The sequence below is a fragment of the Oenanthe melanoleuca genome, chromosome 14, assembly GCF_029582105.1.
Source record: "Oenanthe melanoleuca isolate GR-GAL-2019-014 chromosome 14, OMel1.0, whole genome shotgun sequence".
In the NCBI taxonomy this organism is placed as follows: Eukaryota; Metazoa; Chordata; class Aves; order Passeriformes; family Muscicapidae; genus Oenanthe; species Oenanthe melanoleuca.
Genome location: NC_079348.1, coordinates 7721329 through 7747197, shown reverse-complemented (window position 1 = coordinate 7747197; position 25869 = coordinate 7721329). Strand labels below are relative to the sequence as shown.

The following is a 25869-nucleotide window of genomic DNA, read 5'->3' as shown; positions in this document are numbered from 1 at the left end:
TCAATCACAGAGCCACAGGGTCACAGAATCAATCACAGAATCAATCACAGAATCAATTACAGAGTCAATCACAGAATCAATCACAGAATCACAGGGTGACAGAATCAATCACAGAATCAATCACAGAATCAATCACAGAACCACAGGATCACAGAATTACAGAATCACAGAGTCACAGAGTCACAGAATCAATCACAGAATCACAAAATCACAGAATCAGTCACAGAGTCACAGAACCACAGGGTCACAGAATCACAGAATCAATCACAGAATCACAGACTCACAAAATTACAGAATCACAGAATCACAGAGTCACAGAACCACAGGGTCACAGAATCAATCAGAATCAATCACAGTAACCACAGAATTACAGAATCACAAAATCACAGAATCACAGAATTACAGAATCACCAGGTTGGAGTCAGAGAATCAGAGAATCACACAATCACAGACACACAGAATCACAGAATCAAGGAATCACAGAATCACTGGGCTGGAATCACACAATCAACAATCACTGGGCTGGAAGAGACCTCCAAGACCATCGAGTCCAACCCAGCCCAACACCTGAACTAACCCACAGCACCCAGTGCCACATCCAGTGTTCTTTAAACACACCCAGGGATGGTGACTCCACCACCTCCCAGTAATTCATCACTCTTTCCATAATAAAATTCAGGTACAACAGAGGGGACTAACAAAGGACTTCAGGCACTTTTTTGCTAAGACCCTCCAAGCTTTGAATTCCTGATGGGTTTCAGCCTCGTGCAGAGCCCAGGCAGACACTTCCCCCACCTTCCATGCCAGTGTCACCCCAAATGCCACTTGGGGAAGGGGATTTGCTCCTTCTCCCAGCCACAGGCGAGGAGCTGAGCATCCCCTCCCCAGCAGTGCTGCCCTGGCACTTTTGGCACTCCCTGACCTCTCCACTCCGACACTTTTCCAAGGAATGAACATGGTGATCTCACCTTGAACACACTCACTTGTGTCCAGGAGAATTTAATAACTGCACAGAATGGAAACCCAAAGCTCTGCTAAGTCAGGCACCAGAGCAAAGCAGCACAGTAGCAACCAAACTGCTGATAACAAAATCAAGGGAATGTTATCATCCCAAAAAAACCCATATAAACCCCCTGGTGCTAGAGGGAACGTGTTCCCAAATGAAATAATAATAATAAAGAGGCTTTTCCTTCAGCTTTAATTGGTCATTTAATGAAAAAGGACTGGGGATTAGTGTGGTGTTTTATGGAATCTCGGGGCTGGCACGGGCACAGGAGGAGGTCAGGACGAGATGCACATGTGGGAACAGCTGGAAACTTGGCACAGGAGCCCAGGGTTATTATTTCACGTGGTTGGGAGCCCTGAGTGGTGTCAGGTCGGAGCCAGTGGCTGCCAGAGGGGCAGGGCAGGTTCCATTTCCCCTGGTATGGGCTGGTTTTGTGTCACAGCTGAGCCACCGTGGATGTGACACGGGAGTTCCACTGTGGGATTTCACATCCTGGTCATTCTCGGCCCACATCCACTGCTCCAGTTAAATACCTTCAGCACTGATGTTTAGGGAGTTTGAGCTGTCAGGAGTCAATCCCTGTCCCACAGCAAGGAGGTCACAGTCAATAATCCCTGTCCCACAGTCAATGCCACCCTCTGTTGTTTTATGTAATTCCACCACTTGCTCCATCTCACCATCACTTGTCACCATCCTGCTGGCCAAGGAAGGAACATTCTGTTGTCTCCAATAACCACATGGAATCATGGAATGGTTTGGTTGGAAAGGACCCTAAAACTCATCCAGGTTTAGGATGGCAGGGACCCCTTCCACCATCCCAGGTTGCTCCAAGCCCATCCAGCCTGGCCTTGGACACTGCCAGGGACCCAGGGGCAGCCTCAGCTTCTCTGGGAATTCTATCCAGCCCCTCCCCACCCTCACAGGGAAGAATCTTTTCCTAATTTCATCCTTTTTTTCTGAGTTTCCCAAAAAGCCGTGTCTCCAGCCCAATGTGCAGTTACTCCCTAAAAGCCAGCCCTCAATCCATCAGAAAATCCCTGGGAAAGCAGCTGCTCCCCGAAGGAGGCAGGAATAAAAAGCTGCAGGAGAGAGCAGAGCAAGACTTTGGCAATCAGCTCCTCCATCCCACCTAGCCAGGGAAAGGCCACACCTGGCACAGCTCCTGTATCACCTCTGGCTGGGGGAAGAAAAGTCCCTTTGTTGCAGAGGGCAGGGTCACAGGACAGGAATCATTCCCCAGGGACAAGGTATTGATCCAGCCCGTGGCACGATAGGATATCAGGCTGCTCTGGGGTTTGGGCACTTCCCTGGCACTGCTCCTGCTGGAGCTGAGCCACCCTGGAATTCTGCACGGCCACAGGGAGACAACAATCCCAGGGGAAAGGAGAAAATCCCCTCTGCACGTGGAGCAGAGTGCTGCAATGGAAAATGGGACTGAGCTGAGTGTGGGGAAGGGGAAGGAGGGAAATGGAAAAGGCTGAGGGTTGATTACAACACTCACACCTCCTCCTCCGGGCAGATTTTCCCTCTAAGCACCTTCTGGCTGCAGAACTGAGATAACAGGAGGTTCAAATCAAACATTTCACAAAAACAGGAGCCTGCCTTCTCTATAAATGGGGTTACTTTTCCTCAGCTCTTCCAGGTCATGCCAAGCTGAAGTTTCCATCACTGTGTTACCACCCAGGGCAGAACCTCAGAGCACCAGCCCTGCTCTGCTCTTAGGAAAGCAGCTGAAGGTTTTTTTTATAAATAATCTCATGTCAGAGCATCCCAAATTCTGCTCCATGGCAGGTTTTACATCCAGAGACCTTTGGAGCAGCTTCAAGGAATGATCCAACAAACACTGGGCTTCAAATCCAATCTGAGGACAGCAGTATTTTGTTATTTTGGAGCAGTTATTATTTGATAAGCACCAAGAGGGTGCCTTTGTGTTGGCCATGCAGTCCCAAACAGAATAAATACCCTTCATGCCTCAATAAGGAAGGAAAAAGCCTTTCCCTTTGCTTTTCCTTTGATTTCTCCTTTTCCACAACAAACCTTTGGGGCAATAAACACCCAACTTTTGCAGAATCCACGACATCCCAGCACCAGCAGAACTGAACAACTCAAAGCCCCAGAAGTACAAGCAGTATTTTGTTTTCTGGTTGTTACTGATCAGTGATGCTGAATCCAGGAATTGGAATGACTTTTGTGCCAGCTCAGCTCAGAGTTGGGCTATTCCCAAAATTCCACCATAAACCAGAAGTCAAATAATTACAGGAGGGTTGGCATCAGTGGCTGGAGCAGAGATAAGCCTTTACCAGGCTCCTGTAAAACCAGGATGTTTCTGCACTAACACATGCAGGTGTTGAGGGGGGAAAAGTTATTCCTAAAGCTTAACCTCAATTTTGTGGGATTAAATCCCATTCTGCCATTTCAACCATTATTTCCTCCCTTCTCTGGGGGTGGGGAGGCCCTGGACCCCTGGAAGTGTCCAAGGCCAGGCTGGAAAGTTCATTCCCAGTGAATCCTGCAGCCAATCGAGGCTGGAAAGTTCCTCGGGAATGCCGGGGTCGTTTGTCAAATGCTGATGAGGTGCAAAGAGGAGCCTGTCAGGAGCAGCACCGAGGGATGGGAAATATCCTTCCCCCAGCTCTGGGGCTTTTCCACAGCCTGTCAGAGCCGGGAATGTCAGCTCCATCCCCGGCCACTGCCAGGGAAGTGCAGACACAGCCCTGGAGCCGCAGCAGAGCAGTGCCAGAGACATCCCAGAACTCGTGGAGACAAATTAAATCTAATCCAGAGGCTGGACTCGCCGGGGGTTATGGACTCTGTGAACTCCCACACGGGTTTTGCACAACTCCTCTGCCTGCACAGGCTCCTCCTGGGCTTGCAGCTCCTGCTCTCATCCCTCCTGTCGCTCTGGGGTGCAAACAGCACCCAGGGCTTTCCGTGGCTCTGCAGGACAAGCAGCCCAGGGAGGCAGCTGGCAGCAGATCTGCAGCTCTCGGTGCCCCACCGGCCAGAGGCCATTCCAAACGGGATTTATTTCCGTGCTTAAGCAGGTATTTACATGCCTGAGCATCCCACGCTCGCTGCTGTGCCAGGGCAACTGCCTTCCCACTGCTTGCCACTAATGTTATCCCATTCCCACTGTTTCCCACAAATTACCCCCATTCCTACTGTTTTCCACACAAGTTATCCCCATTCCCAGTGTCTTCCACAAGAGTTAACCCCATTCCCACAAGAGTTATCCCCATTCCCACTGTTTTCCACAAATTATCCCCATTCCAATTGTTTTTCACAAATTAACCCCATTCCCACTGTTTTGCACAGGATTTATCCCATTCCTACGGTTTCCCACAAAATATCCCCATTCACATTGTTCTCCACACAAGATATTCCCATTCCCACTGTTTTCCACAAATTATCTCCATTCCCACTGTTCTCCACACAAGTTATTCCCATTCCCACTGTTTTCAACAAGAGTGGGATGGGATGCAGGGTGACAGGTCCACCCCACAGGAGGGATGCATCTCCTCCTGGGAAGCTTTCAGTGAATTGGACACTAAAAATGATGGACTAAACACTAATAATGAAATAAACAAGAATAATAATGAATTAAACACGACTAATAGTGAATTAAGCACTAATAATAACGAATTAAGCACTAATAATAATGAATTAAACAAAAATAATGTTGGATTTAATAATAAGGATGCAAAGAGGCTGAGTTATTTCCTCTTCCTCCTCCCAGGTACACCAGCACCTGGCACAGCCCACACTCTGCACCACAGGATTTCTGTCCCATCCTCTTCAGCTTTAAACCTCAGATCCCTTTTATTTTAAACCTTCAGGACATTTCTGCCCTGGGCAGAGCCTTTTTCACACCTCAGACACAACCTTTGCCTGGGGGAGCTGATTTCTCCCCACTCAGAGCCCTCCCAAAACACAGCCCTGACTTCAAGCCCCAGCTCCATCCACCCCCTGCACCTTTCCCTAATTTCAGGCACTGCTCCTGGCTGGAGTTTGGACCTTGGCTGTGGTTTTCCTGAGGGATAAGCAGCCCTAATGCAGATTAAATGAAATTCCAGCACTCACAAACCAGCGGGGTAAAAATCCAACCATGGCCCAGGAATCCCAAAGGCACCAAAATGAAAACACCACAGGGAAAGCAAACCCAGGAGTTTGGGGCACAGGGAAGAAGCTGTTCCAGGAGAGGAGGGAGGGACAAAGAGAAAATCCTGGATACTCTGAGATGGGTTTTCCTCATGCCACTGCTGTCAGTGAGTTTTGGAAAACCCAGCCCACATCATGTGGGTAAGATTTGCAAAATAAGCTAAACAAGAATTAACATTCAAGTCGCCCCCCCACACACCTTTTTTTAATTTCTGGCTGCTGATATCACGTGGGGAAAATATTTAGAAGGACCAATGTCCACGTGTGGGCAGGTGGGGAATGAGAGCTGCTGTCCCCAGGGCTGTCCCCAACAGGGATTCTTGGCATTGCTAAGAAACCCTTAAAAAAACCTCACATAAAACTGCCAAGAGTTTCATTACAGTAGCACAGTCCTTTAGGAACACAACCTTTGTTCTTGCTTTATAAAAAAAAAAACTTAATTAACTCAGCCACTGCTTCCAACACTCCCCAGTGATCCCAACACGTAGTAAATCCATGGAATTGTTTTTTTCTGGCCCAAGCTTCCAGAGGCACCCACCTGGAAGGCAGCAAACCACATGAGCCAGTCGAGGCGATAGTGGTAGGGGGAGATGAGGCACGGCCTCCTCCTCAAGTCCCCAGGCTTGCACTTGAACTCAAACTCCTCCCAGACTGCTGTGGGATCGTTGGGATCCAGGCTGGATGTTCCCTGAAGGATCACCTCTGTCCTCTCCCTGGTGATGCTGTGGGGTACAACAGGATGCTGTTATTGGGCTGGAATCCTGGAAAATCATCAAATCACAGAATGGTTTGGGTGGGAAAAGCCAATCCAGTTCCAACCCCAACGGCTGCCACAATTCCAGGGTGCTCCAAGCCCTGGCCTTGGGCACTCCCAGGGATCCAGGAGCAGCCACAGTGTCCCTATGGTGAATGGTGAATGACACAGCAACACACTGAGGCAGAAAGGAAGCTGTTTATTAAAAAGCAGCTGCACTTCTATAGGATAGATCATGGAACACAGAATAGAAAAAGCTCATTGGTCCAAGAGAGGCAACACCTCTTGAAAACATGCTTTTACCAAAACATCACACTGCTCTGTGATCCACCAGGGCTGCAGTACAGGATGTGACCAGAGAATGTGAATTCTGTCCCCATCTGTTAACCCAGCTGGGGCAGTGACCCTGATCTCCTGGCACACATTATCTGCTCATGGCCCATCTTTAAACCAGCTGGGCAATCATCTTTATCTTTTCCACAGCCCATCCTCCCTCCAGGAGATATCTCCTGTTAATGGCCAGTGAGTCCTAGGGCATGACTGATAAAATTCCATCATCCCACTGGGAGATGCTCCAGCCAGGGGAGCAGCCAAGCCTTTCCTACCCAGATAAAAACTGAGATTTTGGACACCAAGGAACCTTCTTTCCACTGGATCCCAGAGGAAAACCAGACCTTCTACATCATCCCTGGAGCTTCAGAGGAAACTGCCCCTTCCACAGGAGGCCCCCAGGGAGAGATGCTCCCAACCTAAGCAATGCTGAGCATCTCCTCTTATAATTGTTCCTTCCCTTGAGGAGATCTGTGGATTCTCCAGCCAAGTTCCACTTTTTGCCCTGGGCTGAGTTCTGAGCCTGGCTTAGGAACACACCATAAATCAGGGACACCAAATCTCCAATAAAAGCATGGTCCTACTGTGTGATTCCAAACCTGTCAGCTTTCACATCATGGCAGGTTCACCAACCTCTTTTTATTGGTTTACACAGGCTGGAATTGCCAACACACCACAGCAGCATTTCAGCACATGTTCTGTAGGGCCTGCTAACTGCTGAGACAGAAACCAAAGGCTGCAGAAGAAAAAGAACAACAACCCAAAGAAAACAATCTCCTGGAGCTTCACCACTCCAGCCTTCAAAGAGGTTCAGGGGTTGTTTCTCTTTCTCTCAAAAAAGAGGAAATTTTGGCATTTTCCACAAATGTGGATGTTTTTAATAATTTTTTTCTAATTTTTTTTCTGTCCACAGAAATTTCTGCTGTTTGAAAAATTGAGAAGATTTCATTCATTTGATGTGTCCTCAGCACCCCCAGTGCTTGTGATGGGACTCATTCCTTCTGTGGAGGCCAAACCTTTAACAGCCAAACTGCTTCACCTTCTGCAAAACAGATTTATTTTTATCTCTATATTTCTATCTATCTTTCTCTCTTTCTATCTTTCTATATTTATTTCTTTCTATATTTATGTATTTCTATTTTTCTATATGCTTATATTTCTATATTTATACAGTTATACATATTTCTATTTCTATTTCTATTTCTATTTCTATTTCTATTTCTATTTCTATTTCTATTTCTATTTCTATTTCTATTTCTATTTCTATTTCTATTTCTTTACTGCTGCCTTCTCCTCTGGGGCCTTGGCCAGAGCCCTTGCCAGAGCTCTGGAGAACATCCATGGTCACCATGAGCAGGTGGTGGCAAAGCCTGCAGAGAAGCCCAGCCCTGCTGCTGTCCCTGGAACAACCTGAGGATGCAGCCCTGATTTTCAGCATTTTCCCAGCTGAAAACCAGTCCCCAAAAAACCCAGATTTGGTTATTTAAAACCCAGCCCAAACCAGTGTGGTTCCAAACACAGCTGGAGATGCTTTCTTTATCCATCCCACCTTGCAGCCCTGAGCAGGAATTCCTGAGCTTCTGCTGGCCCTGTCCTCCCAAATTATTTTTTTTTTTTTTTTTTTTTTTTTTTTTTTTTTTTTTTTTTTTAATACTTTGGTCTCCACAGTTTCCTGGAGCAATGAATTTCCCAAGCCACCTAATGGAAAAATCTGCTACCAAGAGCTGCTGTGGATGTTTCCAGGAGGGAGAGCAAAGGAGTGCAGGGGAAGAGAAGCTCACCAGAAATGAAGAGGGGTGGGAATGGTGAAGATATCCTGGATGAACTCTCCTGTGGATATTTTCATCCTGCTCCTATGGATATTTTCATCCTGCTCTTACATTTGCTATGTCGATGGAATGAGCTGACTCACAAACAGCTCAGAGAAAATAAATTCAGTGGGAAAGGAACCTGTTCCTTTTCTCCTTCTGCCTCATAAAAAGATAATCCATAAGTTGTAATTTAGTGCAAAAAGAACCTGCTCCTTTTTCCTTATTTGTCATAACCAAGTAATCCATACATTGTTATTTAGTGGGAAAGAAACCTGTTCCTTTTTTCCTTATTTCTCACAAACAAATAATCCATAATTGAAATTTAGAGAGAAAGAAACCTGTTCCTTTTTTTCCTTATTTCTCATTAACAAATAACCCATTAATTGTAATTTAGTGGGAAAGGAAACTGCTCCTTTTCTCCATGTCTTTCATATTCCAGGAGTGCTGGAAGGATTTCTCTTTAGGTGCCAGGCACACAGGGTGTCTGGCTCTGGGATGTGCCCAGGGGTACCTGCCAAAGGCTCCGTAGGTGTTGACGATCCTGAGGGGGTTGAAGGAGGTGTTCATGACCTGTCTGGAGCTGAGCAGGTTCAGGATCACCGGGATGCTGAGGTAGGTGATGAGGAGGCCCAAGGAGATGTTCAGCACTCTGCGGACATGGGAGCCTGTGGGGACACAAACCAGAGCAGAGGGAGGGGATTGCACTGCTCTGATCCCATCCCATCCCATCCCATCCCATCCCATCCCATCCCATCCCATCCCATCCCATCCCATCCCATCCCATCCCATCCCATCCCATCCCATCCCATCCCAATTCCCATCTCCATCCCCACGAGGTCTAGACATGCTGATCTGGAACAGAGGCTGGACAGAGTTAAAGGAATAAATTAGGGATTTATTAACAGCCCTTCAAAGGATTCACCTTGGGCAGTGCAAGAGCCTGGCCAGGGCTACACCCAAGATGGACTCAGAATCATGATTTTTTCACAATTTTGTAAGTTTTGGTCCATTTCAATCTTGGGGTTAATTGCCCAATTGCAGCTTCAGGTTCTGCAGTCCCATCCTCCTGCTTGCCCCCTTCTCCTGCTTTCTGGATAATTGCCCTTGGTTCTCAGGCTGGGAAGGAATTGTTTTGTCTAACTAAGCTGTGAGGAGAACTTGCTAACACTTTGGGGTTCAGAGTCACACACTAATGCAGTGCAGAATGTGGAAAACAGAAAAGCTAAAACTTCAAGCATCACCCAGGCCCCTCAGGCTGACAAAACCCACCCAAGCACCCCGACCTTGGCACTATGGCTGCTGGGATCTGCCTTCCTCCAAACAGTCTGAGCGAGGGCTAAAGGGAAAAATGTCTAAAATGTGACATCAATCATGGCCTTAATACCGGGGGAAAAACCACAGCTGGCACCTGCACCTTGCTGGGGATCAGTGGAGTCCTGCTGCCCCATCCTGAGGGCTTTCCCTGCTGCCCAGCCCCATTCCCACTCCTGGAGGGACGTGTGGGGTTTGCAGGGGCAGCTGGGGCTGGGCTGATCCCAGGACTCCATCACACAAACAAGAGGTGACCCCAGGGGCTCCATCCCTCACAGCCCTCTCCCATTTATTTAACATCAACAGCCCAAGGATCAGATTCAAAGCAATTGTGTGGAGCTTTCCCCTCGTCTCTGCGGGAGAGGGATGTTTATTTGAACCTCTCTCAGGAGCTATTAATAATTGTTTAGTCTGAGAACATTGCTGGAGAATCGTTTGGATGGGGCCTGTGCTGCTGTCTATGAGATTTGGGGTGGTTTTTGTTTTTTTTAAAGATGGGATGAATTTCTTCCCCTTTAGTTCCAGAGCAGGTACAGACACAGAGCCTTACAGAGCCTTTCCTGTGCTGCTGCCTATGAAGTTTGGGGTGATTTTTGTTTTTTATTTTTTTTAAAGATAGGATGAATTTATTCCCCTGTAATTCAAGAGCAGGTACACAAAGCCTCACAGAGCCTTTCCTCACCCCTGTGCTGCTGCCTATGAGGTTTGGGGTGTTTTTTGGGGGTTATTTTTATGGGCTGAATTTCTTCCCATTTAATTCAAGGGCAGGTAGAGGCACAGAGCCTCACAGAGCTTTTCCTCACCCCTGTGCTGCTGCCTATGAGGCTTGGGATGTTTTTTGGTTTTTTTAAAGATGGGATGAATTTCTTCCCCTTTAATTCCAGAGCATGTAGAGGCACAGAGCCTCTGGCCATGCAGGGACTGCTCATCCTTCAGCCACTCAATCAGAGAGAAAAAGGAGTTAGTTCAGGGAAAAAAAAATAACTTGGATGGCAAAGATGGAGCAAAATGTGGGGACAGGAGCCAGTGGGGTCTGGATGGGAATGGATCAGTAGGAGTCAAACACTTCAAGGATTGGCCTCAGAAAATCAGGACGTGGCTGGGGACCCTCCTGTCTGCTCGGGTGGCCCAGGAGGGCTCCTCTGAGTCTCATCAGCACCAGCTCAGCAGCCCCTGCTTCCTCAGCAGAGAAAACAGGCAGGAATTCAAATTCTGGGGTATTAGACACACCCCACCCCTTCTGGGGGTGGGACACTGCTACACCCGCAGTGGGATGTACAATCCTCCTTGCCTGGACACCCTGGCTCAGGCAGACTTTCTGGAGAACATCACAGAAAAGGTGCAAGTTCCTCAAAACAGGATCTGCCTCCCCCTCACAGTGACTCCCTTGGGCCTCTCCTCCCAAAAAGAAGCTGCAGCCTCGGTGTTGTTTGGGGTTGGAGACATTAAATGGAGGTGGCAGAAAACTTTGTGAGACTTTCACAGCCTCTAAAGCAAAGCTCCAGGAGGGGAAAAGCTGATAAAGATTTATTCCAGCAAAATTAGTGAAATAAAAGACACGAAATTTAACGAAGCTGCGCTGCTGGAACTCCCATTTTTGGTTAATAAGCTGCTTCTTGGTAGAAAAGCCTGGAGACAGATGCTGCCTCTTGTTGACATTTTTCCTTCCTCTGACAGATGTTTGGGATATTTAACCCCAGCAGCTGTGATTGTTGTTGATATTACAGGCAATTTGTTGCTTATATGCGGTTTATAAAAATGCTGCAAACACCACTCTCCATCTGCTCTGCAGCCTCATGAGAAACATCCCAGGGCTGCTTCTTCTGGATCAGGGCAGCTTGGGAAGGGGGAATCAGCCACCTTCAGCTTTTTTTTTTTTCCAGTTACAACCTCCCTTGTATTTGCTTTTCCACATTCATGGGATGAACAGGAGTTCTTCTCCTCCCTGGGCTGGGGAATTCTCTCCCCACCATGATGGTGGCCACCAGCAGCTGCTCCTTCCACCATCCCAGGCTGCTCCAAGCCCTGTCCAGCCTGGATTTGGACATTTCCAGGGATCCAGGGGCAGCCACAGCTTCTCTGGGCACCCTGTGTCATAGTCTTCCTCCTACCCTCCCAGCCAGGAATTCCTTCCCAATTTCCCACCTATCCCAGCAGGAATTTTTTATTAAAGCCCAGTATTAATCATGGTCACTGGGGAGGAGCTTTGAGGTTATAAACCTTATTAACCTGCAGCCAGTTCAGAGCCATCCCCTGTGTCCTGTTCTCCACCCCTTGTCCCAAGTCCCTCTCCAGCTCCCCTGATGCCCCTTTAGGAGCTGGAAAGGGCTCTAAGTTCTCTCTGGAACCTTCTCTTCACCACGCCTTGAAGGAGGGCAAGTGAGGAGGGCAAATGTGAGAGCCCAGCTTCTAACCCCACCTCAAGTCCCACTGGGTGTTTCATCCTTGACTTTAAACAGTCGAAAATAAGAATAAAAAAATTTAAAACCACCCTGAAGTTAAATCATTCTACTCCACATTCTTATTTGAGTTTGAGTCACTGGGGGCAGAGCAAGGACTGACTTTCAGGAGCTGCAGCTGCCTGGACTTGCTGTGAATTGGTCCTGCAGAGGACATGTCCCAGATGAAATGTCCCCATAGCAAAGTTCCCAAGGCAGTGTCCCCATGGCAATGTCCCCATGGCAATTCCCATGGCACTGTCCCAATGTCAATGTCCCCTTGGTAGTGTCCCCATGGCAGTGTCCCCATGGCACTTTCCCCATGGTAATGCCACCATGGCACTGTCCCAATGGCAGTGCCCCATGGCAATGTCCCCATGGCAGTGTCCCCATGGCACTGTCCCAATGGCAATGCCCCCATGGCAATGCCACCATGGCAATGTCCCCATGGCAATGTCCCCATGGCAATGTCCTCATGGCAATGCCCCCATGACACTGTCCCAATGGCAGTGCCCCCATGGCAATGTCCCCAAGTCAGTGTCCCCATAGCAATGTCCTCATGGCAATGTCCCCAAGTCAGTGTCCCCATGGCAATGTCCTCATGGCAGTGTCCCCATGGCACTGTCCCAATGGCAATCCCCCATGGCAATGTCCCCAAGTCAGTGTCCCCAAGACAGTGTCCCCATGGCACTGTCCCCTTGGCACTGTCCCCAAGACAATGTCCCCATGGCAATGTCCCCAAGACAGTGTCCCCATGGTATTGCCCCCATAGCAATGTCCCCATGGCAATGTCCCCAGGACAGTGTCCCCATGGTATTGCCCCCATAGCAATGTCCCCATGGCAATGTCCCCAGGACAGTGTCCCCATGGCAATGTCCCCATGGCACTGTCCCCAAGACAATGTCCCCATGGCAATGTCCCCAAGTCAGTGTCCCCATGGCAGTGTCCCCATGGCAGTGTCCCCATGGCAATGCCCCCATAGCAATGTCCCCATGACAATGTCCCCAAGTCAGTGTTCCCATGGCAATGTCCCCATGACAATGTCTCCAAGACAGTGTCCCCATGGCATTGTCCCCATGGCACTGTCCCCACAGACCCTCATGACCCAACCACCACCCTCACACCACGAGCTCCAGGCACCTTTTGCCCACAGACGAGCAGAGCTTTGCCTCCAGTACGAGAGCTCTGGAGGCAGGCAGAGCAGAGCCCCACTCCCCTGCTGCTGGGATCACTCACCCAGGGAAACCCGCCGTGCCCCCGGGAGCTGCAGCCGCGCCGCGCGTGCCCTGAGCCCCGCGCCGAACAGCAGCCCCAGGCTGGCGTCGTCAAAGCAGGCAAGGCTGGGCACCATGGTCAGCCAGTTCAGGAAACTCAGGTTCCCACTGATGATCAGGAGCACCTGCATGAGAAACGAGGCAGCAGAAGAGCGCTGGGTCTCCCAGAACGCCAACAAAAGCGTGCGGTGATGGAATTTAGCATCCCAAGAGGGATTTTAACATCCCAAGATGGATTCCAGCATCCCAAGATGAATTTTGGGATCCCAAGATGGATTCCAGCATCCCAAGATGGGTTTTAATATCCCAAGATGGATTTCAGCATGCCAAGAAGGATCTTAAAATCCCAAGATGGATATCAGCATCCCAAGATGGATTTTAACATCCCAAGATGGATTTCAGCATACCAGGATGGATTTCATCATCCCAAGATGGATTCCAGCATCCCAAGACAGATTTTAGCATCCCAAGATGGATTTCAGCATCCCAGGAGGGATTTTAATATCCCAAGATGGATTTTGGGATCCCAAGATGGATTCCAGCATCCCAAGATGGATTTTAACATCCCAAGATGGATTTCAGCATCCCAAGATGGATTTTAGCATCCCAAGATGGATTTTGGGATCCCAAGATGGATTTCAGCATCCCAAAATGGATTTTAGCATCCCAACACAGAGCTCGCTGATCTTTCAAGATGGCAAAGCTTTTCTGGAGCCCAGGATCAGCCAAAATCTGTGCCCCTGGTTCACAGAGTGAGCTCTGCCTGTGCTTTCAGCAGGAGGGATCAGCCACAGAGTGACTTGATTTCCACAGAGACTGGATTTCCAAAGTGACTTGATTTCCAAAGTGCCTTGATTTCCATTGTGTTTTGATTTCCAAAGTGACTTGATTGCCACAATAACTTCATTTCCAAAGTGACTTGATTTCCACAGTGCCTTGATTTCCGTTGTGTCTTGATTTCCAAAGTGATTCGATTTCCATTGTGTCTTGATTCCCATGGTGACTGGATTTCCAAAGTGATTTGATTGCCACAATAACTTGATTTACAAAGTGACTAGATTTCCACAGTGCCTTGATTTCCATTGTCTTGATTTTCATATTGACTTGATTGCCACAATAACTTGATTTCCACAATGCCTTGATTTCCAAAGTGACTCCATTTCCGTTGTGTCCTGATTTCCAAAGTGACTCAATTTCTGTTGTCTCTTGATTTCCATTGTGTCTTGATTCCCATAGTGACTTGATTTCACTAGTGACTAGATTTCCAAAGTGATTTTATTGCCACAATAACTTGATTTCTGTAGTGACTCGATTTCTGTGGTGCTCCCACAGGAATCCCCCCCTTCCTGCTTATTCCAAGGGATCCATGACAGCAACGCTCCTGAAACCCTTCAGGAGGAAATCTTGGAACTTCTAATTAAAGAGCAGCATTAAATATAGAAGTGTGTGTTTTAAGAGGAGATATTTTGTTTTAATTTTAGCTTTTATTGGCCTTTTAGGAGAATATCTTGCATGTGGTCTCCCAAAATACCACTCCACAGTACAAACATCAAGAACACGGGGACAGTTTCAGCCTGAGGACTTTCAGCCAGGGTTCTGATTTTAAAAATCCATGTTTTCTCATTAAAAATGACAACAAATAAATGCCAAGGACGTGTGATTTCATATTTTATATGACTGGCAGCATGGTTTCTGACACGGTGATTTGCAAGTTACAAGTTTTAAAACCCCAGCAGGACTCTTCAGAAAGTCACAGATTGTTAAAAAAAGGAGAGCTCTGACCAATCACAGCAAGGAACAAAAACCCTAACTATTATTTCGTTAAAAAAATAATAATTTATGCTGAGTTGGATAATTAAGAGGAAAAAAAAAGTGATTTCTATCTGAATTCCAGACACATGTTGGGTCCTGGAAGGGAACACGTTACAGTGGAGGTTTGGGGCTCACCCTGTGACCTGAATGTGATTTAGCTCCATGCATATTAATCAGCCTGGCTTCATTATCACACCTCTCACTCGGGGAACTCTGCTCCTGTTCCGAGGTGATTTTGCCTCGTGCAGTTGCAGTTTAAGAAAATCCTTCTGTGCTTTGCCACTTGTGGTTCCCAGCTCTGCAGGAGCCCTGGGTGGTCCACGGGAGAGATTTTTTTGCAGCAGTGATTCACCTCTCTTTATAGCTTGGAAGTCAGGAGCAGGAGCTCTTATTTCCAGCAGCCCTGAAAAATCAGGGGGATTCAAAAATAACACGAGTCTGGCGTGTTCTGGGTGGAACTGCGGGGCCGACACGTTTTTAATTTCAGTGCTTCTGGCAGAGGCTCGGAGCTCCTTCCAGCTCCTGCTCACCCGGGGGCTGATGGAACCACGGACCCCTCGGATCTGGAAGCACAAACCTCCGAGGAATTCCTGCTTCAAAGCCAAAAAACGGGATTTGTCAAACATGCTGAGGGGTGCTGTGCCAGCAAGTGGCCGTACTGAGTGAGTTTTATGTGTTTTCATCATCATCATCATCATGGAATGGTTTGGGTGGGAAGGGACCTTCAACTCATCCACTTCCAGCCCAAAACTTTCCACTATCCCAGGATGCTGCTGTCCAGCTTCTCTGGGAATCCGTGCCACCTTCGCAGGGAAGAATTCCTGCCCGAAATCCCACCAGCCCTGATCTCTGTCAGCAGCATCTCCCAGGATTTAGGGATCCACTGCCATCCAAGCCTTGGGAGGTATTTCCCCAAATCCTGCCTTTCCTGTGTGAAATCTCTGTAGTTTCCATGCTCTGCTCCCTCAGAGCTGGCTCCAGTTGGGATGCTCAGTTTAGGATGGATTTCCCAGGGCAGATCCCTGCTGGAAGAGCACAGGGAGCGTCCCTGATCCTTCACCAGATGAGGAAAGAGAATTCATCCCCACTTCCCACAGCAATTCCAGCCTTTGGCTCACATCACCTGGACTTTTCCATGCTCCAAGCACCACCAAACCCCAGCTGGATCTCCATTCCCATCCATCCCCATCCATCCTCAGCCCTGATTTGTGCTCCCAGAGTGTCTTTCCCTTGCTGGACAATACTGAAACTCCCAATTACACCAACCAGATGGGATCAACCCCTGTGGTGATCGGGAGAAATTTTTTATTAAAGCCCAGTATTAATCATGGTAATTGGGGAGGAACTTTGAGGTTATAAAACTACAGCATGTCTAATGAGCGAGCTCCTTCTAGGAGGAACTGAGGGTTTTAATCTAATAATGTCACTTTTATGGATTATGACTGGAGTTTTATGAAGTGTGATATGAAATACAGTGGATTCATGGCTCTCACTGGATTAATTTGGAAAAGTAGTTTTCCTGGTTCTAGGCCCAAAACCAATTATTCCTCACATTTCTGTCCCCTGCCCCGTTACCAAACTCTCTGTCAGAAAATGGGCACCTCCAGCCATAACTTTTTTACAGGTTGGGCTTCTTTGTTTGGCCTGGGTTTGTTTTTTTTTTTTTTTTGAAATCCCAGATTGTTACAAACATCCAGTAGGCAGAGGAAGCTCAAATTCTATGGCACAGGCTGGAAATTTGTCCAGGAGGGATAAAAACAAACTGGAAACTCTTAAACACAGGCAAGGGTTACCTGGAGCTTGTCCTCAGCATGGGGACAGGATCACCTCACTGGGGATTCCTGATATTGAGCTTTGGCACACAAAAAGCAAAACTGGCAAGTCTGGAAGGACTATAAATCATTTAAAGGGAAAAAGGAGACCTCAAGAACCATCCAGTCCTTCCTGCTGCCCCAAAGTAGAGTCTAAAAGTCAAAGTAGAGTCTCTACCTGCACTGAAGTGTATTTGTTAAGCTATTCCTAGAAAAATACTCATATATGTAGTTTTCTCCCAAAATTTATCACAGGCACAGATTAAAAAAAATTGCCATTAAATAGCAGCAACAATAATTTTTAATTTCCCCCCACTATGAATTTAATTTCTTGTTAACTCTATAATTGGCTATTTGTATGAAGATTTAATCTCTGCTGTTCAGTGCAGAGAAAAACAGATAAATAATCACCTCTGTCGAGACAGGAGATGGTTTTGTGAATCCCAGAGAAACTCAGAGAACTATTGGAAGCAGCAGGAGAAAGGGGAGCAGGTCAGCTTGGACACAACCACGGGCACAGAAATGCACAATCTTCACTAAAACCCATCCTTGGTCTGGGTCAGGCTTTGACTCATTACAAATTGCACTGAGGTTTCTTTGGGTTTTTGCAATTTCAGGTCTAAAGAGGGACCCAAATCCTTCCCATTGCTGTTGCACACCCCACATTTAGGTTTGATCTGAACGTGCAGCAATGGAAGTGTCTCCCTCCAAACTGGTTTTTAACTTGTTCCTGTATGAGCCAGCTACTGGAGTTCCCACAGATTGTGGGTTGGAGGGATTTAAATTCTCATCCAGTTTCACCCCTTTGCCAGGGACAACTTCCACTACCCCAGGTTGCTCCAAGGCACATCCAGCCTGGCCTTGGACACTTCCTCTGGGAATCTGTGCCAGGGCTTCCCCATCCTCACGGGGAGGAATTTTTTCCAAATCCGAGTCAGGTTGTTACAAGTGCAGCCCTTCCCGACATCCCAGCAGGACCCTGCTCCCTCTGGCACACAGCAAGGATTGGTGACATCCCATGAGCAGCACAAAACTCCACAGGAGCTGCTGGGAAAACACCCCAGGATCCATCCCGAGCTGGACGAGCCGCGCGTTGCTCCCCCGGAGCAGGCCTGGGTTCCTTCACTCGGCGCTCGTGCTGATGAGCTCATTCCAGCCATAAAGTCCAACAGCTCCTTAAAAAAGTCCCTGCATCCATTAATGCTCCAAGTGTTCTGCTGGGCAGCTCCATCCCGCTCGTTAAAATGGTTTTTATGGCACGTGCAGAGCTGGAGTCCGGCACAGGGCTCTGCTCCGGCCGCGTCTCCACGTGGGCATGTTGGGAACAGCATTCCTTGCCCTCCAGCTGCCTCCTCCACAGACAGAGCAGCTTGGGAAGGTTGTTTTTTTCCCAATCAGAAGTTGTGGATTCATCAATATATAAGAAAAAGGGTCAGGCTCAGTTCTGAGCACTTAGCCCAAGTTCTGCATCATGGGACACCTTCCACTAGACCAGGCTGCTCCAAGCTCCATCCAACACGTCCCGGGATAGGGCAAATCCATTCTGCAATCAACTGATTGTGAAAAATGATTTAATTATGGTTTTTTTTCATTTGTCAGCACAACTTTAGGTCTTTCCAAAGTACAAAGTTTTGATTAATTTTTGCTTGTTTTGGTTAAAGCTGGCAGATGGTTTGTGATATCAAAATCAGCTTCCTTCCTGATGAGTGAGGAATGAACACACGGATTTTTTCTTCACAGCTCCCTTTCAAACCACTTTCAAACTGGAGCTGGATACCCAGGAAACAACTTTAAAAAAATAATCCCAAATATTTTGGATGGCACTGGGCAATTCCTGCTTATTCAGGTTGTTCTGGAAGTGTTTTGCTCCAGGTTTTTTTATTTTCCCTCTCTGCTGAGCTCTGCTCCATGCTCGGATATTAAGACATCATAAGAAAAATTCCAGCACGGCAATGAATCATTAACTGTCACCATTCTCCAGAAGGTGCAAATTTAGGGTTATAAAACTGTCAAAACCCTAAAGAGTTACCCGGGGGGGCTGTGCCCTTGGCTGGATGTGCCTCTGGAAGGGGATGGAGACAAATCCTGCGGGAGCTGTGGGATGCAGAGCCTTGGGAACAGCCAGGGCATGACCATGGCAGAGCCCAACCCCGTGGGGTTGCCAAAAGGGGCTGGGGGATTGTCCCTGTGACCCCCTGGGGTGGGTGGAATCATAGAATTATTGAGGTTGGAATCATGGAATTGTTGAAGTTGGAATAATGGAATTATTGAGGTTGGAATCATGGAATTGTTGAAGTTGGAATAATGGAATCATTGAGGTTGGAATCATGGAATTGTTGAAGTTGGAATAATGGAATCATTGAGGTTGGAATCATGTTATTGAGGTTGGAATCATGGATATATTGAGGCTGGAATAATGGAATTGCTGAGGTTGGAATCATGGAATTATTAAGGTTAGGATCATGGAATTGTTGATCCTTGGATCATTAAATCCAACCATTCCCCCACCACAGCCAAGGCCACCACTGACCCCAAGTGTCCCCAAGTGCCACCTCCCCATGGCTTTGAAATCCCTCCAGGCCTGGGGATTCCTGCACAGCCCTTTCCATGAAGGAATTCCTCCCTCATTTCCAGCCACGTGCAAACCAAAACCAAAAGCAGAGCTCACTCACTCAGGAGTTGAAATGAGGGCTCTTCAGTTCTAAACAGCAGCCAGGATGAGAAATTCCACCCCAGGCATTCCCAGCACCTTGGTCCTCCCCAGAATTTCCAGGCATGCAGGTTTTGGGGGATGGAACCAACCCTCAGCTCCGTGGGGCCTTTCCCACCAGCTTCAGCAAGGACCAGCTCTGGGCTTGGTGAAAGCACAAAAACCATTTTCATTTTGCCATTTGTGCTGCAGAGACAGGATTATCCCCTAACACCAACACACAGGAAAAGAAGGATTCAGGAAAAATGTATTCCTGTAGAAATAATCCTGGTCTGAGGTTTAATTACAGCCTGGAATGGGCTGTCAATAGGCACCAATCAATAACTCCATTACACAGAACTCCCTTGTAATTAACTCTGGATGATTACTGAGTGAGCAGTAATAAAGTGGAACACCACCAAGAGAAGAAAGTGAAAGCCTTTTCCAGAATATCCTCCTCCCTACTAATTAGGACGTTTTTCACCAGGAGATGTGTGGGTTCAAAATTCCCTCTGTGAGAAATGATGTGAATTAAACCCTGCTGTCAAATCCTGGATCGGCCCAAAGTCACATGGAACTGTTTATGTTCCTTGATTGAAGGAATGCTAAAACACTTCTGGCAAAAATGCTTCCATTCCCTTTCCCCATCCAGGCACTGCAGGCTCCTTTGAAAATCACTTTTTCTGCAAGATTTCGAGGTATTTAACAACTGCCAAAGTCAGAGCAAACCAAATTTTTGGGAAGGAGAGAAGGAGAACACATGAAAAAAAATCTATTCTGATAGCAAACATCTTCTCTAGTCCAGATCTTGGTAAAATGTGGATGAAATTGGTATTAAAGACAGAATATGGGGAAAACAGTGTTCTGGGGAATAAATATTGATGGGAGTGCTGAGTATGGCCAATCTCAGACAGCCCTGGCACAGGGAAATGGGAAAACTGTGTCACAATCCCCTTCCAAAAGCATTCACATCCAAGGTTTTGGTTTCACCAATTGTGGAGACATCTACAACAGCTGGACTGGGACTCTGCTCCCCAAATTCAAGCCCAGCACGGATTCAAACCAATCCCTGCCTTTTCAAGCTAACAGGAAAGGACGTGAGCACATCCACAGGCACGGGGAAAACGCAAGGAAAAAGTCAAGGATGTCACATCTGATCAGCCTGACACCAGCCTGGAAAACACTGGTGGCTTCCCTGATTTGGATCTTTCTGCAGCTCCTTTCCTTGCCTCGTTAAATCCATAATTTTGGGTAACTTTAAGCTCTCAGCAACATCTGCAGTGAAACATTTCACTTGGGTTGGCTACTCGGTGTCACTGGGAGCCAAGGCTGGGTGAGTTTCCAGCTCTGGGAGGACCTGGATTTTTCCAGCAAACCAAGAGCACATTTTGGGGGGAACACACGGAGCTGAGCCCTGAGCCCTGAGCCCGTGGGGGTGGAGAAATGGGAAACACTTGTGGCTGAAAACACAAAACCAGGAAAGCCCAGCCTGGTGCTGTGTTTGGGGCTGGGCAGCATTTGATTTTAATAAAGCCAGGCTGCAAAAGCCTGGAGGATAAAAAAAACAAGTGAAGGACTGGATGTAAAAATTTTATGGAAATACTAAAAAAAAAAGAGGAGAAATGTGAAGGAAGGGCAGAATAGCCACTGTGCCTCAGCATCTCTGCAGCAAGGCACCAGCTCTGTCCCAAATCCTTCCCTCAGCTCTGCTGGAAAATGGCTTCATAAATAAATAAATACATTTAAATTTATTAAATTAAATTTATCCTTTGAAAAATGTGAAATCAAGGAATATCCTGAGCTGGGAGAGACCCACAAGGATCATTCCTTGGTGAGGATCTGACACAGATTTCCAGAGAATTTGTGGCTGCTCCATCCCTGGAAGTGTCCAAGGCCAGTTGGGACAGGGTTTGGGTCACCCTGGGATAGGGAAACTGGGAATAGGGCTTGGGAATGGTCACTGAGGTTCCCTTCCAGCCCAAACCATTCCATGATTCTGGGATTCCAAGCCCAGCTCCTGGTTGTAACCACCCAGCTCACTGACACATTTAAATTACAAAATGCCCACCCACTGGACATGGAGCCCTTGTTAAATTTTCTGAGGTCAAAAGAAGAAAAAGCAGGAAGAACAAACATTTTCCCATTTTCCTTCCATCCCAGATGGCAGCTTAGCAATCCCTGAGCTGTCAGAGGTGGGACTAAATAAATAGCAAATGAAATGTACCCTGGGCAAAACCAGAGATGCCTGAGAAAACACAAAATGTGTTAAAAATCACATTTTTATGCTGCCATCTGCAGCAGTTTCTTTTCAGCCTTACTCATAATTCCAGTTACAATGGGAGCGAGGTGTAAATTATGAAATGATTTTTAAAAAAAGAGGTTTTTCAGCTTTTTCCTCCCCTGAGCAGTTGGTTCTATGTGGGGCAAAATGATGCTGGGATGGAGGCAGGGAAAATCATGAGAGATGAGGATGTTCATTGCTCCAGCCCTGCTGGGGGGAGCTTTTATTTTATTTATATGGATTTATTTACTTGTAGGAATCCAAAAGAAACCTCCAACACAGGGATGGATGGAGTCTGTTCAGCACTAGATAGGAACAGAAGCCAAAAGAAACCCAAATCCTGATTTTAACTTTGCAGAGGAAGACAAGGTGCTCCAAAGGGACGGGATTTAATAAACTCCATTTATCTCCGAGCCTGCCGCCGGCACAAAGGAGGATTTCAGGGCTGCCTGAGGAGCCTGGCTGCTCCTGGGAGCTATGGAGATCCCATCCATCAGGAGATGAGTGCAGTGGGTATTTCCTGGTGGCCTCCTCCTGCTTTTCCCAGCCCGGATTTGGCCCGTGGCAGACGGGATCACATGAGCTGTGGATCCCGGAGGACGCAGGGGAGGAAGCAGAAAATGCCACCCACTTGTAAGGTCACAGCTGCAAGATCCCTGCACTGATGGCTTACATATGAGAGGAGCCTTGGAAGAGAAATAAAAATATTCCAGGCTGGAGATTCCAGGCAGAGCTGTCACCAGAGGGGGGATGCTGCCCTGACAAACCCCAGGGGCAGCTGTGCTGTTATCAGGGAAAGATGCTCCCCTGGAAAAATGCTGCCCAGCTCTTCCAGCTCCCAGGAATCTGCAGCAGAGGATGAAGTGCAGCTGCCTGTCCTGTGCTCTCCACACTGACTCATCCCACAAAACCCAAGGGCATCCACATCAGCCTTGGGGCTGGCTTTCAAAGGTTACTCATTATTCACCCACAAACTGGGTTTGTCAACAGAGGGGAACAGCAAAAAAAATCCACCATTGCCTCATCCTGTGATTCCAACAGGCCTGTGGATAAGGAGCTCCTCTGAGCCAGGTGCCAGAGGGACAGAGGCTGGGAATGAGACCCCAGGGCAGCAGAACGTGCCAGGCACTGCCTGGTGCTGCTGGAGGAGCACTGGGAAGGGACTGATGAGAAGGAGCAGGGATCTGAATGTTCCCAGGCTGCTGAGCTGGGGAAAGATGCAGGGAGGTGGGAAAGATGCAGAGAACTGAGGGGGAAAAATGCAGAGAGCTGGGAAAATGCAGGGAGCCAGGAAAAATGAAGGGAGATGGGGAAAGATGCAGGGAGCTGGGGAAAGATGCAGGGAGCTGGGGAAAGATGCAAGGAGGCAGGAAAAGATGCAGAAATCTTGGCTGTTCCAGTTTTCCTGCCCCATCCCCACGGTGCTCAGAGCTTTGGCCACGTGTGCACAGCCAGTGCCAGGTCAGGACATGGATCAGGAGCAGGACAGAGGCACCTGGAGAGGTGACAGTGGATGTGCCCAGGTGTCCTGGGTGGATTCTGCAAGGGGAATGTGCTCAGGAAATTTCTGTTGGGTGAGCATCTCCATTCTAGACCCTCAGGCCATGGATTTTTTCTGTCTGGCTTTGGAGATTAATTTCTCCTGACAGCAAGAAGGAACCCTGAAGGTTTCTGCAAACCAAACTGTTCAGGAGCCAAAGGCAGAGCTGGGGCCAACGTGGGCTGGGAGCAGCAATCCCAGAGCTGCAGAATTCCCTGCTGGAGCACAGGCTGTGCCACAAGGCATTCCCATCCCATCTGAGCCTGGAAATGTCATCCCAGACAGCACAAATTGCAGCTGTGCCCAGGATTTTCCAGCCAGCTGTTGCCCAGCTGTGGTCACAGCTGCTCCTCCCTGGTGCCTCGTGGTGGGGCCACCTCGGGCACTGCCAGCAGGGAACAGCACTGGGGACAGCCCAGGTGACAAAGGGGTCCAGCCTGGAGGTGTCTCCTGGTCCTGAGGAGCCTCAGGGCTCCTTGTCCTGCACAGGGAATGGTGTGGGAGCGTTGCTGGAGGAATTGTGACACCTGGTGCAGCATCACCAGGGGCTTTGCCAGCTCAGGGTGCAGGAGAAGGACAGCAGGAGCAGCAGTGGGACACAGCAGAGCCACCAGGCAGCCACTCAGCTGAGCCACTCAGCTTTGGGACATCATTAACCTGTCAGACCCACCCACAGAAACCCCTCCACATCCCCCCACACAGCCACTTCTCCCAACTTTTCCGTATTTTCAATAAAAATACAGGTTCTTTTGGCTGGAGGTTTGCACTCAGGAGGACTGCAGCGGAGGAGAGGCACCAGGAGAAGCAGCAGAAGCACAAGAACATCCCTGGAACAATTTCCAGCCAGGACATCTCCAAGGGCAGCCCAGGGAAGGCACCACCAGGACTCTTATCACAGCAGTGGCTGAGTGCAGTATTTCATTTGGCACCCTTTGGAGCTCTCATAATCTTTTCCTTTATGATTAATATTAAACAAGTCATATTCCTTATGGAATTTCCTAACCCTGTCTGTTTATATTTTTCTCTACATCAGAGTTAATATTTTAAGATTGCCTCTTTTTTTCTCTCTCTTTTATTTCACGTTCATCTGTTTTTCCTCATTTTATAAATCAGGTTTCTTGTTTAGTAGTCATGACAACATCTGCCTGCGGTGGTTACACCACAGCCTGGGGCTTCTTATTTTCTTTTCTCCCCCCAAAGCTGCCTAAGAGAGAGAGAATAAAAAAATCCTTTAAATAAATAAAAGCATAAAATGAAAGGGGCAAGTTGGGAAGCACCTCCTCCTCCTTTCCCTCCAATGACCCACTTCAACAAGACTTCCCAGCATGGTGGGTGAGGACTCATTTGGCTTTAATCCTGCAAAGTCTTATCCACTTAGTTCACTTCAATGGGAATACTCAGAGCACATCGAGTCAAGCACATATGAAAGTCTTTAAAACCTTGAGGTCTGGGCCTGAGAGGCACAAAAAAGCCAAAAGCTGGAGCAGCATTTTCCTTCTGGGCGTTGAGGGTTGGGGTGGGATGGGGTGGGATGGGGATGTGCTGCTCCCAGGGGGAGCATGGGGTCACTTCCAGGAGATGCTGGAGGTCAACATCATCTTCTCAGCATGGACCACCATGAATCCAGCCAGCACAGCCACCCCATGGCTTTGGCATTCCCAAAAATCCCAGTGGCTGGAGGCAGCAGGACCCACCTTCACACCCTCACTTCAACTCAACCCCGTCAGATCAGGCAGAGGGACTGCAAAGCAAAGCAGCACCACAGCATTTCTCAGATCTAGGGAATATTAAATATTAATTTTTTTCCCCCTAAATTCAATGTTTCAGGATGCTGGGCACCAGTAGCTCAGAGGGAATTTAGGCTTTTGGGAAAAAAAAGGAGTGTTTTATTTCAGACTTCTCCCACCAGCACAGTGAACAGCCATGGAGTTATGGATCTGTGGCAGATCCATCTGGGTGGGAGAAACAGGATTTTTGGACAGTAAACTATTATGATTATGTAGAAGTTGATTTATTATTTATTTTTTCATTTTAATTATATATTTTAAGATTATTGTTTATGTGATTAAGTATTTTTGATTGGTGTTTTTATGCTGTTTGCACGTTTTGCACGAGTTTTTTAGGTATGATGATTGGTGGTTGTTAAAAACTTTTATTTCAGGTTTTTTAATTTTGGTATTTTGATTTTTAGTTTTTTTAGTGTTTTTTTTTTAATTTAGTACAATTTATGTTTTAGTGGTTTTGAAGGGTTTAACAGATGAAAAATACTTAATATTTGAATATTTAATATTTTAAAAAATACTTTAAAATGGTTTGGTTTGTGTACTTGTTATAAATATTGGTTTAAACTAAAAAATACATAGAAAAACAGATAAGTGTGTGAAGGAATAGCAAAACATGTAGAAAAAAACAACTAGGCAGCAAAATATGGAGAAAAACAGCCAAATATAATTTGGTTGGTGCACACAATACAGAGCACAGCACAGTACTGCTGCACATCTGCCCATGGAAAGCCACCAGGAAAATTCCAGGGGTGTTTCTAGAGAGGCAGGAAGGCTGAGAGCAGCCCTGAGCCCAGGGCTGAACAAAGGCTCTGAGGCAGCAGAAGCTCTGGGAGCCCTGAGACAGCGAGTGCAGATGTTCTGGGGTCGCTG

The 25869-nt window shown here is 47.5% G+C and overlaps 1 protein-coding gene across 2 annotated transcripts in view; it reads right to left on the bottom strand.

Annotated features, from left to right (window-relative positions):
* The window catches only part of LMF1 (lipase maturation factor 1), a 139443-nt gene that overhangs the window by 11406 nt on the left and 102168 nt on the right, over positions 1-25869 (bottom strand). For both annotated transcript variants that reach the window (XM_056503242.1, XM_056503241.1), the window contains 3 exons: positions 13045-13207; positions 8571-8724; positions 5703-5886 (listed from right to left, as the gene is read on the bottom strand). In XM_056503242.1, the coding sequence (XP_056359217.1) occupies positions 5703-5886; positions 8571-8724; positions 13045-13207 (501 nt within the window). The remainder of the gene's footprint in view (positions 1-5702; positions 5887-8570; positions 8725-13044; positions 13208-25869) is intronic.